Source organism: Artemia sp. Qi Xiang Cuo, chromosome 9, assembly GCF_049724085.1.
Source record: "Artemia sp. Qi Xiang Cuo chromosome 9, ASM4972408v1, whole genome shotgun sequence".
NCBI classification, from domain to species: domain Eukaryota; kingdom Metazoa; phylum Arthropoda; class Branchiopoda; order Anostraca; family Artemiidae; genus Artemia; species Artemia sp. Qi Xiang Cuo.
In genome coordinates this window covers 63,503,424-63,518,148 of record NC_142802.1, presented here as the reverse complement: position 1 = coordinate 63,518,148, position 14,725 = coordinate 63,503,424, and the positions used below count along the sequence as shown (strand labels likewise).

The following is a 14,725-nucleotide window of genomic DNA, read 5'->3' as shown; positions in this document are numbered from 1 at the left end:
ATTTTGCTAAGACATCACTTGATTTTTGAAAATATGTATTTTGCTATTTTGATAGAAGTGGTAAATATGTAAATACTTCTGATTTACCCTCTAACGAAAAAGATACCTTGAGTTGAGAGACCAACCAATAGAATCATTTGAATATCTTAGATTGGTATTGTTGACGGTCACGGGTAGAGCCTGGGTAGCGTATCCACCTAAACCAGTTTGTAAAGAGAGTGAAAACAATACACGGTAGTTTGAGGATGATATAGGATTGGAAGTGCATACGATTTTTTGGGGGTACAGTTTTGAAAAATATATATGACTAGAAAAAGGTTGGCTAAAGGATTATTATGAATGGAATAACATGGAAAGTGAAGTTAAAGACAGTGCAGTGTCTCATATTTGGATTGCTGTTTTCACTTAGCAATGCACAATTTCAGAGACAGCGAGAACGAGGTACGAATTTTATGCTAAGAACATTTATCCGACAAAAAAGAGTCAAAGTAAATGTATCCTGGGGCTAGCTTCCTTGCGAAATGTACGTCCAAATGGAAAATCTTTTTGAAATAATCTGGATACAAAAGAGGTTTTTCTGTAGTCTCTTCTCAAATAATTCCGGTCATATCCTTCTTAGAAGTGGAAATTCTGCCTAGGCGATGTGAATAAGAGCTAAAGGATTCAAAAGATATAAACGAACAATGGGCTTGGGGAGGGGACTTTAAGGGGGGGTTCCACTTTTGCTGGTCCTTCCCGCCCTAATCACTAAAAATAAATAAAAAAAATAGACGAATTTTGTAATATTTGGGGGTATAGTAGGCTGCTGGAAGTGAGTGTCTCATGAACTCAGAAAGTTGCTGTGCTATGTGACAAAAACTAGTGAAGGTAAACAAATTAAGGCCCAACAAGGTGTTTCCTGGTTCCTGATCAAAAAATTAGCTTATGTGAAGGGTAAAATTCTACTTTAGCTACTTTTGGCTATCTTGGAAAGGGGTTAGCTTGGGGAAATGAGGCTTTCAGGGATGGGTCTATAGACTACAGTGTGTCCCGGGAAGGTGTTTTGAAGTACTTACCTCCACTCCTTCTCCCTCTAGAGGGTCCTGAAATGTGTCTGCATGACAGGTCTCTATGCCTTCTTAAATTTGACAAAATAACATTTTACCTTAATTTTCAGTTATTAGTTTCTTTTTCTCTGGCTTTAGTTCTGAAAATGCAATTCCTGTTATTTGAGTAGAATTTGAAGCCATATCAATGTTTTTTTTTTATTATTCAGGATATGCATTTGCATATATTTAAGACCTTATAAATTGGGATTGAGCAAATTTGTGAAGCTGAAAACAATTTTGTTGTACTTCATTTAAGCAGATCTATTTTGTAAGGTTTCACTTTTATAACACACAGATTTTTAAAGGCCATCAAAGGTCAGGACCCTCTAGAGGGAGAAGGAGTGGAGGTACAAATTTACCGGTACTTCAAAATACATTCCCAGGACATACTTTAGCATGTAGACCCACCCCTGAAAGTTTCATTTTCTTAACCTAACCCCTTTCCAAGATAGCCAAAAGAAGCTAAAGTAGAATTTTGCAACTCTAAGGTACGTAAATTTAATCCCTCGAACATTCCACTTGTCAATACTGTCTGAAAATTGTTGTCCAAGCTCAAATTTTCAGCCTCCTTGTTTCAGAAAATATTCCTTTTTCTAAGTATTTTAACTGATTTTCCCCAAGGTCCAGGTTTTCCAGTTCGGGCAGAATATATAATAAATAACGATTTATATAAGTCAAGCCAGTATTTCGAAGTTGCAATTTCTTGATTCGTCTGATTTCTTTAAACACATCTGCATCCAGATCACCTTATTGGTTATCAACCAAATCCAAAAACTTAAATCTTTTTAAACCAAAAAACTGTCTCGGTACCAATTGATTAATCACATTTCTTGCAAGTCTCAGCTTCTGAAGCATCAGTAAATAGCGCAAAGTCGCAGAAGGTATTGAGCGAGTTACATTATTATCGTTTTTTAACTCATCTTTGTTCTAAGATCTTACAGCTCACTGATGTTAGCAAAAAGTGTGAAGACCGCCACTGTTTTGCCATATAGAACAACAGGCCCGTTTTTTAGTTCTGCAAAGATTATCGTTTTTTAACTCATCTTTGTTCTAAGATCTTACAGCTCACTGATGTTGGCAAAAAGTGTGAAGACCGCCACTGTTTTGCCATATGGAACAATGATGAGAGAACTTTGATGATCTACTCATCATTGTTCTCAGACCGCTGATCAGAGGTCTAGTATTCGGTTCACCCTAGTATTCGAAGGCTTTTGAGTCCCCAAAAAGAATGGAGACAAATTGCTGGCACTGCTGGGTCTGTTATTCTGAGTTCTTCGAGTTTCAAGAAACTCTGAAAAGTAAATAATGTCATTAGAGCTTACATTCTTATACAAGTTGCAAGTAAACACAAATGTTCCTGTGAACATGAAATCAATCAAGAAAAAATGACGTTTAGCGTTGACAGTAAAAAACTAAAGAAAATTGAAAAAAAAAATCAGTATCTTTTCAGTACTATTTAGTACAAGGGTCTCCAAATTGTGGTTGCCCGGTAGCCATAACCAAAAATAAAAGTTTTGGGTGGGCTATATCATAATCGGCACATTTTGCCATAAAAGAACAGATATTAAGCCTAGAGTAATTGAAAGCCGTTAATAACAGGATAAAGTTTATTTCTGATGCAAATGAGAGGTAAGTTTAAACTTTAACCCCTCCCCCTAAAGTACAAATATATGCCCCGAATTAGTATATATAGGGGTGTGGGTAAAATTCATTCGCGGCAAAAGTGATTATTATATTTTTTAGTTATTATTTAGTGATATTATATATATTTATTATATTATATTATTATATTTGGAAAAATGGCATCGATTGGTATGTTCATTTTATTCGTAAGTCAATAATATAAAGAGCGAAATATTTACCCCCTTCCATAGTTTCCAATAAATTCATAGGTACTTCCTTATTAACCAGTACACACTCGAGAATTAGAGCTAGGTTAATCCTAATGAAATATACAAAAATATGATGAAAATATAATACTTTAGTAACAAAACTATGGAAACTACAACAAAGAATTCTGGAAGGGGGGGGGTGGCGCCCAGAACACATTATATTAAATACCTTACCTAACCAAAATACTATCTCTATATATTAAATATTTAATAAAAAATATACTTACAACGTAGATTTCAAGTGAGTCTAAGCTAATTTTCTTTAAATACTGACAAATATAAACATTTTATTGTCTGATCTGTAGAATTAATCCATTGGTTTCTTGATCTTATAATACCAGTTGATTTCATTGTTTTTTCTTCGTAATGTAAATCAATTTCTAAGACGTTGAAAATGTTCTCCAATCTGTAGTGTAAATCTTCATATAACATTGTCTTTCAAACAGGTCGTGGTAAGTACTTACAGTTTCAAACTGTAAGTAAGGAGCAACTCGGCTCAATAGTGACCGAAACTCCAACAAACATAATTTTAGTATCAATAGATACATCAAAAGAATCAGCTTATTATTGCTGATTCCAAATATATAAGATACATAAAGTTTAGTGTTACCCTTAAAGTTACGGTAAAAGTAAAGTAAATTTAAAGTTTTACCGCTATGCCCATTACGGCCGCCAAGTCACCCTTATAAATCGTGTCAAAAACCAAAATTTACCTGAAATGGGATAAAAACTGGGCTCTGTTGAGCCAGCCCCCCCCCCCCGCCTCCAAAGCATAATCAATATTGAATTGCCCTGCTCGAAAAAAATTCAAATGATATAATTAAACATCATTAATTATAACTTAATTAAAGAACAGTGTACGCCCAGGAATATTAAATTGCAGAATGTCTTTTGTTCAAAGTGACATTACTCCGCTTCGCTTGTCTTCTCGGTGAAATTTTGCAATTGCGAATTCGATGTGTGCAATTTTTTTAGTTAGCCCATTTAATCAGAAGTGTAATTAGAGTTTTCAGCTCCCGGGAGCTATGCCGCCCTTCCCAAACATACACCATCAATACCACAATATGAATGAAAAACAAAACAAAATCTCGGCTTGTCGCCCCTTAAGAGAACGCACCCGGGGATGGCCGTCCCCCCTTGCCCTCCTCTAACTCTGTGCACAAGAATTGCTCAATATGTTTTCTATATAAAAAATAAATCATGAAAGATCTGAGCCAGACTGGTTTGCACGGTGAGGTGTGGGGGTAGGGCCAACACTAGTTGCTGACACAACATTACGAATCTTATGACCAATTGGTTGGTGGGATTAGGCTCCCTCCTTATCCAAAAATACAACTTGAAACGTCAGCCTAAAACAGAAGAGTTGACAGAGTTAATTCCAGATTGCAAAGTCAGTTTCGAATCATTTTGAATAAATCAAATCCTTCTGTCTGAATCAAAGTGACTCCTGTACTAAACGCACTCTTTTATATACGGCAATGCATACCAGTCACAAAATAGACCGAGACGCGTGATGAAAAACAGGTTTACGCTGGCTTGTGGGATATAAACAGAGGCAAGAACTATATTTTAACTGTTGTTTTTGGGGTTTAGGAGGGGGAAAAGGTACCTACGCTTGGTTTGGTTACGTATTTAATATTTGCTTTGTTTTACCCCCCCCCCCCCCCCCCCCCTAATGTGCAAATATATAGCCAAAATTTGTTTCTAAACTATTATATATTCATCGTATTTGATTAGCATTAACCAAACTAGCACTTTATAAAAGAGTGCGTTTAGTACAGGAGTACCGAACATGGGCGTAGGCAGCATTAGGCAGCATATTGTCTAGGGGGGGGCAGTCGATAGTGTGATAGAGTTTTATCAACTGCTTTTTCTAAACCATCTGCTTTTTCAGCCATATCTAATGTAAATTTGAAGGTCTAGGGGGGGGGGCAGCTGTCCCCCTCCCTACGCCCGTGGTACCGAATCAAATTACAGAGTTTCTCTTCAAAACCGAGTTGGCTAGACATCCACCATAATTTGTTTTAAAAAATGACTGACAGTTTTTAAAACAGTCTCCAAGAGATAGAACCTTGCATAATTGGCAAAACTGCATACTACGTGTCTATATACTTCAATTAATATATAATGTTAGGAAGTAGCAATAAACGTACCCGGAAATGATTAACATTATCCTAGTGATGTAAGTGGAAAAACTAAAAATGGATGATATCATTATAAGCAATCAAATACTACCCTTGCCTTGTCAAACATCTGCCAACAAGAAAAACGCTCTATAAAACTAGCTAGATCATTGACTTCACTTAAAAATAGTAATATGGTCAAGGGCTTGTTATATTGCTCCTCGTCAAGTATTTTTTTTCCCATCCTTCTCTTTTTGACTTAATCAATCAATTTTTTGAACGATTATGATGTAATTCATGATGCTGAACGAACAGAGATTTTACAAGAGTGGAAACTGGTGCTAGTTTAAAAAAAAAAAACAACCTCCAACGCTATCTAGCATTTGGCGTTTATTAGTTTTGTCTCAAACTTCGTAATTGTGTTTTTTTTTTTAATAACTGATATCAGAGGCCTATCACTACATTATTTTTGCCAATCTCACTAATTACTCTAATTTTGCCTTATTTTTAGTCAAAAAAAAAAAATAAATACATAAAAATCGGTTGCCAAACGTTGAATGGCTTTTGTGATTTTTTTTACACATGCGCCAATTTGCATTCTTATAAGATAATCGTACTCTCTAGTGCCTGAACCAAAAGTAGAAGAGTTGAAGTTGACTATCGTTCTTCGTTTTATTCATTAAAACAGGTGCTCTTGAAGTACCAAGGACATAACCCCCCCCCCCTCGACACATGTTAGATCTATTCATACCTGAAAACCACATATTTTTTTTCATAACTTTATACGGCAGTATCAAACTATCGTTAGCGTTGCGACGTTGACCCGTTAGAATAACGGTTAATTGTTTTAATTTGAAAAAAAAAATTCGTCCGTAAATATTCAAACATTGCCAAAGTGTTGATTCCAATAGCTTAGCTTATTTTTTGCTATTTTTTTTACCCCCATTTTTTTTTCGGCATCCGCTGCTATCAAAAACTGTATAACTGAACACGGAGGCCTTTTCCATTAAATATTGAGTTTCTGAGTCACCCTAATTTTTAATAAATATTGTTGTTAAAGACTTACGCGGGAGGGGCCCATGGGGGCTGGGCCCTTTGAAATACCAAATTTTCCTGAATTTTCTGGGCAATTCTTCGTCAAATTTTTAACAAAATTAGATTTTTTGTAATCGTGCCCCCCCCCCCCAAAGACATTCGTGTGTATGTGCCTGATGGCTGTGTAAGTTTTCGCTTTAACAATTCGAAGAAACAGATTATGTTTCTTATTGTCCTTGGTATTTTGAAATTGTAGGTTATACATATCCCTTTCAGAGTTGCAACGATAGCTGCAACCTAGTAAAGAACGAACCACGGCCTCTAGTAACCAAAATTTAAACAATCAAAACTGTCAAAACTGTCATTTGAAGCTGATTCAAAAAGGTAACTATTATTTCGATTAATCTTCATAGTAAAATTTTATTTTGAAAACAAATTTCTCGGAATTTCGAACAAGAGTCTAAAACCTCTCGAAAATGCAACGGATCGAAATGAAAAGTACACCATTGTAATTGCTATTGTCAAACATTACATATAGGAAAGTTATAGCCCCCCCCCCCTCATCTTGAAAAACGAAGAAAGTCAATTTTTTTTATGTCCCTTGTTTTACTTGTTTTTTTTTTTGTTTTTTTTTCGTCACTAGGGGACACAGTAGACAGAATATAGACAGAATCTATAAACTGTGCTAGGGGAGCACTGAAACACAAGGGCGGATCCAGGATTTTTTTTCGGGGGGGGGGGTTACTAATTTTTGACTTTTTTGGGGGGGGGGGGTTACTAATTTTTGACTCAGCTTTCGACTAATTATACTGATTTTTACCTAGGTTTTACTAATTTTCGACTTATTTTCGACTCGGTCAAAAATTTCGGGGGGGGGGTCGTACCCCCCTGGATACGGCCATGCTGAAACACCATAGAGAGCTGTTTGGAGGCTCATTTGAAAGCTAACTTATATATCTACATGTTTTTCCTGAATTCGACGTGATAATGCCATTATGAAGTACCATATGGCACCCCAAAATATCAGTTTGGGTGCCGTTCCTTGAGAAGAGGGGCTAGGAAGCATAAAAAGGGTACTATCATAATTTCTACGATCGAAAATACTAAACCTGAGGTTTAAAATTTTAAACCCCCGCTCTGATCTCCTTTAGTAAATTTTATAAATTGTCTGCTGATTAACGAAACTAGACTATATCGGTGGGTCGCCTTGGATAGTCCTAGGCTATTGGCGTTAATTCACGAAAATTTGGGAGGAGAATTCAAAATGAATTTTTCAATATCTGAGAGGGGCGGGCAATCTTTTTCACTAAAAATACCAAAAAAGGGCATTTTTCAATGAAAATACTCCAAAAAAGGTATTTTTCAAAATCTAGAGGTAGGGACAGACAATCCCCCACCCCCTTCACTTATTGACTAATTGGCACTAGTCGGCAAACTGTTCCAAATAAACTGACTCTTAATACTCGCCCATGTTTTTAGAATTCGGGAAAAACTACAACTTTACCAAAAATAAAGCTTGCTCGAGTTTTTAAGAGAACTAAAATTGCACATAAAAGATTTATTAATTTCGTGGTCGGTAAAATACTATTGAGAGCTTTATGAATTAGTTCATATTTTCTTATGGCTACTTGAGGGTTTCTCTGCTCCTAATCTTGTATTGTTGCGTCGGTTTTGCGCTTTCAGTTAAGCGGTAGTTTTTCAGACTATTACAAACATGGGAAAATATCAAGAGCCAGTTTATCTGAAACAGTCTTTCAAAAGTGTGTTGCATAAGCTGCGAAGAAGTTTTTTTCTTCGTTTTAAGTTTCAATTTCGCTCTTAACTTTCACCAGAAAAACTTTTTTTTTCGTTAACTTTTTGTCAATTAGATAACATCCTTAGAACCAGTTTACAGTAATGCAAGGCCGTACTCAGGATTTTTTCGGAGTGGGTTTTATTCAAAGATTTTTTTTCGGAGGGGGGGGGGCATACACAAAACACTCCAAAAACGCATCAAAATTTGTATACATCTATTTTGAATACGTTTTTATGAGTCAGACAAACATTTCTGGGGGGAGGGGGGTTCAAACCACCTAAGGCCGTACCCCTCTGGGTACGGCCTTGCAGTAATCTAAGCTGTTCTAATGTATGAAAGCATAAGGTCCAATTACATTGAAACATAGCAATATTATGGAATGGGTAGATAAAGCCTTTACTTTGCATTGAGTCTTGGGACTTCAGTCCTCACAAATGGGCTTCATTCATAGTGGAAATAGAATGTCTTAGAATAGAAGGGAGGAACTGGAATACCGATTAGTCCATTTAAAAATATAAAAAATTCAAAGAGGGACGCCTGAAAATATATAGAAACGTATCCAGAAAGGGAAATAAATCTAGATGTATTTTGAAGAGACGGTTTGGTCTTAAACCCTATTTTCTTGGAATCTTGGTTCCAGGGATAGCCACAGACTATTAAAGAGCAAACCACGGCCCGTAGTAACCAAATGTTTAAAATATGTTTTGCAAAAAAAAATGTCTTGTGAGAAAAAATTCGTATTTGAAGCTGATTCAGGAGTGGTAGCTGTTACTTCCAATAATCTTATTAGTAAAAGTTTATTGCAAAAACAAATTTAATAAGAACAGCGGATCCCTCGAAAATAGCGTCGGATCGGAGTGAAGAGGACCCCATTGGGATCGCCGTGGTAAAAAATTCTTTGTAGCAGATTTACAGCCCCCCTCCACCCTGAACAACAAGGAAAAGAGCACTACATGTCTTCTTTTCTCCCAGGCATGATGATATCGCACTGGTAGTCATAGAAAAATGGGACGGGACTCATTTGAAAGGAAATTGTCATAATTAATGCTCTTTCTAATTAATAAAAGAGGTCGTGCCACAGCAAAGGGATATTTTTTGCCATTTTGTGCCACAAACCATCAATTTTTGCTCAAGGAGGGTCAAAGTGCCAGGGAAAGATAGCCAATCGATTTGCCATGGAGTCTTCATAGCTCCTCAACTGGAGTCTTAATAGCTCCATCGCAAAGTGCCTTGTGGCATCTTATAGAGTGGAAACCCTGGGAAGCATAATAGGGGTACCATTATAATATCCATGACCAAAAATCCTTAACCTGAGGTTTACAATCCCCCTCTCAGCCTCCTTAATATGTGAAAACTAAAAAATGTGTTTTGAACAAAAATGCCGAATTAAAAAATGGCATTTATTTATTTTCATATCTCACGAAAATAGTTGAATTTCAAAAACAGTCGAAAATAGTTGAATTAAACAAATTCTCAAAGCTACCTATCCCTTGGACTCTGAACTATATATCCCTTGGACAACATATCCCTTGGACTGTTTAGTTACGTGATAATGTTCGGACGTATGGGACAGTCTACGGGAGGACCTATATTTAACCCTTTCGCCCCGGAGCCCTTCAAATGACGGGTGGCTGATTTTTGCTCACCAGATGCTATCTAGTGTGAAAAGTAGTAACTAAAACCATGCTCTTTGTATTCTTGAGACATCTACCAATCTATTTATGTATCACACATGTTGTTCGGAACATTGCAGTGGACGAAAAGTTAATTAGAAAAAAAGTGGGAAAAAGTCTGTTAGAGGTGGTTAATTTCTAGTTAGAAATTCAAGTGGGCATATCATTTATTTGTCTACTTATGTAATATCATTTAAAACAAGATAGCCGAAACTAATCAATGAAAGTTCTATTTAGTGACTAGCGCCATCTAGTGGGCTGTCAGAATTTTCAAAAGTCAGTGTACGTCAAATGACAAGACTGGGATTCTCAGACTGAGGGGATTACTCCTGTCGAATATTTCTACAAGTATATTCCGTTTGAGTTTTTTTTAGACTATGGCTGAAAAGACGGACTTGTACCATATGAAGGAACACGGTAAAACTATAGCAGTCAGAGGCAAAAGTCTGGCCCAAAAGATACGCTAAATGGTTGGGATCTCAATCCTTATGGGATCCCTGAATCTTTTACAGATACAACTTCACTGGAACAAAAAGTACTTTTTTCCCATAGTCTCCAAGAACACTTCCAAAAGATCGATACCATAAATTACGCAATCATCTCCACTTTTGGTCCGAAGAGGACAGGAACGAAAATGATGCGTTATGGAAAGTCAGGCCTGTGTTATCCCTTGTTAGAGCGCGGTGTTTGGACCTTGAAAGGGAGGAAGACCTATGTGTAGACGAGCAGATGATCCCCTTCAAAGGCCAGAGGAGGATAAAGCCATACATAAAGTAAAAGCCAAGATTATGGGGGCTGAAAAACTTAGTTCTCTGTGGTTCTTCCGGTATCAATTATGACTTTGAAGTTTATCAGGGAAAGAGTACCCCTATTGTGGAGGAGCACAGAGAAACAGCCGGAGGTTTGGGAGGAGCTATTGTTCTTCGTCTGCTGGAGAAAATTGACAAGCATGTATATCACAAAGTGTATTTCGACAACTACTTTACAACGTTATTACTGTTTGAAAAGTTGACAGCAGATGGTTTCTTGGCAGCAGGAACTATCAGAAGTGACCGGATAGCCAATGCAAAGCTTGCAGATGAGGAGGTTATTAGGAAAAAAGGACGAGGGTCATTGGACGAAGCTATCAACATTAAAAAGGGACTCGTCCTTGTGCGTTGGTTTGACAACAGCGCAGTAAACATGGCGTCGAATCATTGCGGTGCAGGTGGAGTAGTGAAAAGATGGAGTAACGAGAAGAAGGAGAAGGTTGATGTGAAAAGACCTGACGTTATTGGTCACTATAACTGCAACATGGGAGGAATAGACAAGCTGGATCATCTCGTCACCTTGTATCGAATTGAAACAAAGACGAAAAAGTGGACCAGTGTCACTTTTCGAGTTCCGGAACGAAATTGCAGAAGCACTGCTGAAGTGTGAATATGAGGAGCAGATCTCTAAGCGAAGAGCTGGTCGTCCTCACCAGTAACAAGATGCCGAGAATTTTTACGGCTCCTTGGCCGTCTCGGCCTGCTGCGCGATCAACTTACACGATCAAAAGCGTCCGGTATGACCGAGTAAATCACTTCCCTGTGCATTTAGGAGTTCGGGATGCCCAATGCCGCTATGAAAATTGCCCAAAAGGAAAAAAGGGGGTTTCACGGATTTGTTGTGAGAAATGTGAGGTTGTGCTGTGTCTGAATTTTTATATTTTTCGTATAAACGAAGTTGTCTTGCTGGTACACCCTTCTAGTCCCATTACTGTCATTTGACAGGGATTGAGATTTTTAAGAATATGTACCCCAACGGTTTTCTAACACAACCTAAAGTTTTCTAGGGTCAAAATGAGCCCTATTCTAGAAAATCAGAATTTTACTGCGCAGAAAAAACATTCAGGGCTGAAAAGGTTAATGTCACATTTTAACAAAGAACCATATTGATTTTTTTTTTAGTTTTGTCGCCTAATTTAAAGAGCTCTTTTTAAAAGGTTTATTGCACGATTTAAAAAAAATAAAAACGAACAAAAATTAAGTTTTGAAGAAACAAAGGTTTCTTACTGAAGTAGAGAGAAGTTGGAATTCGAAACAACCAAAAGTTATTGCTTCACAAATACGCAAGATATATTGATAAAACTAGCTTAAACAAACTGATGCTTGAAAATATCGATTGTCTGTAGAATTCTAAAAACAAACGCTTTACTGAAAACTGAGCTTGCTCAAGTTTCTTTAGAGAATTTAAGGTACTTTCCCATTATATGGGCATTTCTAAAAAGTCAAGTTTGGTTAATGCTAATTAAATAAAATAGGACGAATATATAATAGTTTATAAACAAAGTTGGGCTATATATTTGCATATTAGGTGGGGGGGGCGGTGGGGGATAAAGTAGTACATAGATTCAATAAGTAATCTAACCTAACCGATGTACCTTTTTCTCCCCATAAACCCAAAAAAACAACAGTTTAAATATTGTAAATACACTGAAAACCATGCTGAGTCTTCTATTGCTGTTCAGCGGTGTCTTGAATCAGCTCATAAAAAACGGGTTAATCCGTGACTGGTTTCCTTGTAGATACCCATATAATGGGAAAGTACCGAATTTAAATTGTATGCTAAAAGTTGTCGATATCATGATCGCTGAAAGACATATAAATTAGTCGTTGTTCTATGCAGGCTAATCATGGAATTTTCTACTCCAGCTCGGTCAGATAAGTCGTTTCCTGTTTCTCGGAGATAACACATAACCACTTAAATTCTACAGGTTATATCTGTATATAGTTAAGATGTCGCCGGGGCCATATCCAAGGGGTGGGGAGGCCCGGGTTGAACCCCTCCGTCAAATATTTTTTGGCCCGACTCCTACAAAAGTAACAAAAATAAACAAATTTTTGTTGGGTTTTGTAAAGTTTTTTTTTTGTAAAATCCCCCGAAAAAAAAATCCTAGATACGACCCTGACTGTCGCCCATTCTTATTCTGCCGAATTTCAACGTGATTTTAGTCTTTTTCATGATATACTTAAGTTTGGTTAATGCTAATGAAATAAAATAGGATGAATATATAATATTTTAGAAACAAATTTGGGCTATATATTTGCACATTAAGGGGGGGGGGTGAAACCTAGCATAAATTAAATAAGTAACCTAACCTAACCTAGGTACCTTCCCCCTCCTAAACCCCAAAAAACAACAGTTTAAATATCGTAAACGCAATGAAAACCACGCTTTGCATTCCATTTCTCTATAGCGGTCTCTTGCAAATAACCCGTTTGGCGGGTTTCGTCCCTCGTGTCCTTGATACAGTATATAGCGGTCTCCGCATAATGCAACAGTACCCATTACATTTACTTTATACTGGGATTTTTGTAATTTTTTATTGGCCATACCAAGAAATAATTGTTTTCTGACTTCAAACTGTCCAAACTTTACCCCCCCCTAATATGCAAATCTATGGCCCAAATTTATTTTTAAAGTAACGAAGAAACTAACGAAAAAACTGGTGAGTTCTCGAATTTTACACAGCGTGAACTTGAATGAGTGGTGCATAATACACAAGTACCAAAATTCCTTCCCCCTACGGAAATAAAAAAAAAATTAAAAACTAAAATAAAATTCTCAAATTTGGAAAGCCTTATTTTCCACGGGGGGGGGGCGATTTTCTGTGGGGAGTATTTTCCGCGGGGAGGGGGTATTTTCCGTTGGGGGTATTTTCTGGGGGAGTATCTTCGGCAGGGAGGGGGGTATTTTTCCGGGGGGGAGGGTAAACGCCAGCCACCTAGTAATATTTTGGCTGATGTTCTTGTCATTTTTTCGGTGCCACCAAGAAAATTTAATGAAATATTAGCCTAAAAATTGATTACTTATAATTATAAGGACCAGGGCTCTTTCCTGAAAAGAAAAAGATGCCTGTAAGATTTTTTTCCAGGGAAGGGGAAGATCAAAAAAGCGTTTATTTGCCATGAAAATGTAGTTTTATTTTGATATTTTGAAAATTTACTGTCATATATTTAACCCTGCATGGCAAGTATTATTGATGTATTTTATGCCTTTGGCACTTGAACAATAGCGAAAGATAAAACTTGAATAAATAGTACGTCACCATTTCCTGGATTCTGATTGGTAAATTAAATAGCCAAATTCATTATACGGTCTTCCCACGTCAAATATAAAACGTATTTGGTTTCTTGATATAATTTTACGGACATTTACAGTTTGATTAATATAAGTGGACGCTTTTTCAAGCCCTGTGACGAGGATCTATGTCTATATGGCTTACCTTAAATGTCCCCAAGGTATATATTCGCCTTTGATAATTTTTTATTACACTTAAGAAAACGATCCCATTTCATGACGTTACCATATTATCGTATAGTTTCCTAAATTACCATATAGATTTTTACTTTAAAAGGAAGGATGGTTGAATTAATACCCGTTTTAAATCGTCCTACACATAATAAACTTCGTGTCAAAATTGCAGAGTTATAAGAATCCCATAGTGAAAGTGAATCATTCATAATCTGCGATCGACTTGACCTTCCATTGTTGTTTAAACTTTTCGTAAGAATTTCAAAAATTGCAGCATTCTCCTAAGGGTCAAAAGGGTAACTATTCACCCACCAGGAACATGTGCTTACAATAGTTTAACTCTCTTTTAATGTTGTAATAAAAATTAGCATCACGATACTGCTATTACTACTGATAACTCATAGAAGCACCATTCCACCCAAAGCCAAGACAGCTGCGTCTGCTCCTCCTTCTGCGTCTGCTCCTCCTTTATCCTGCTCTGTTCAGAGTATCTGCCTTTATTCCCTTCCAGGAATTTCTTACTTACATTAAATCCTTTTTTATGACCTCTTCCCAAACCATTCGAAAGCATCTTGTTTTTTGTTTAGCTCAAACACGATTTTTTGGAAACCTATCACCCTTGGTTCACACAGAAAAAAATTGCTCTGATGGATCATACTCGTCAATCACATCCATGAGCAATTTTAGTTGTCATTTCATCCACACAGTTTTTCAACTCACCCAATATTTACTGGCAAGGTATTGGAAACTTAGGATTATGTTTTGCTCGGTTCCGTTGCAACGGAACTCCAAGCAACTAAACCACTGTAACTGAACCACCGTGCAACTGAACTTCAGTGCA

At 36.9% G+C, this 14,725-nt stretch overlaps 1 protein-coding gene across 1 annotated transcript in view; it reads left to right on the top strand.

Annotated features, from left to right (window-relative positions):
- The first annotated feature begins 214 nt into the window (after positions 1 to 214).
- LOC148948918 (uncharacterized) overlaps positions 215 to 14,725 on the top strand; it is a 63,701-nt gene continuing 49,190 nt past the window's right edge. Inside the window, exon 1 of the mRNA XM_089095054.1 lies at positions 215 to 441. Coding sequence (XP_088951180.1) covers positions 336 to 441 — 106 coding nt within the window. The 5' untranslated portion in view covers positions 215 to 335. The remainder of the gene's footprint in view (positions 442 to 14,725) is intronic.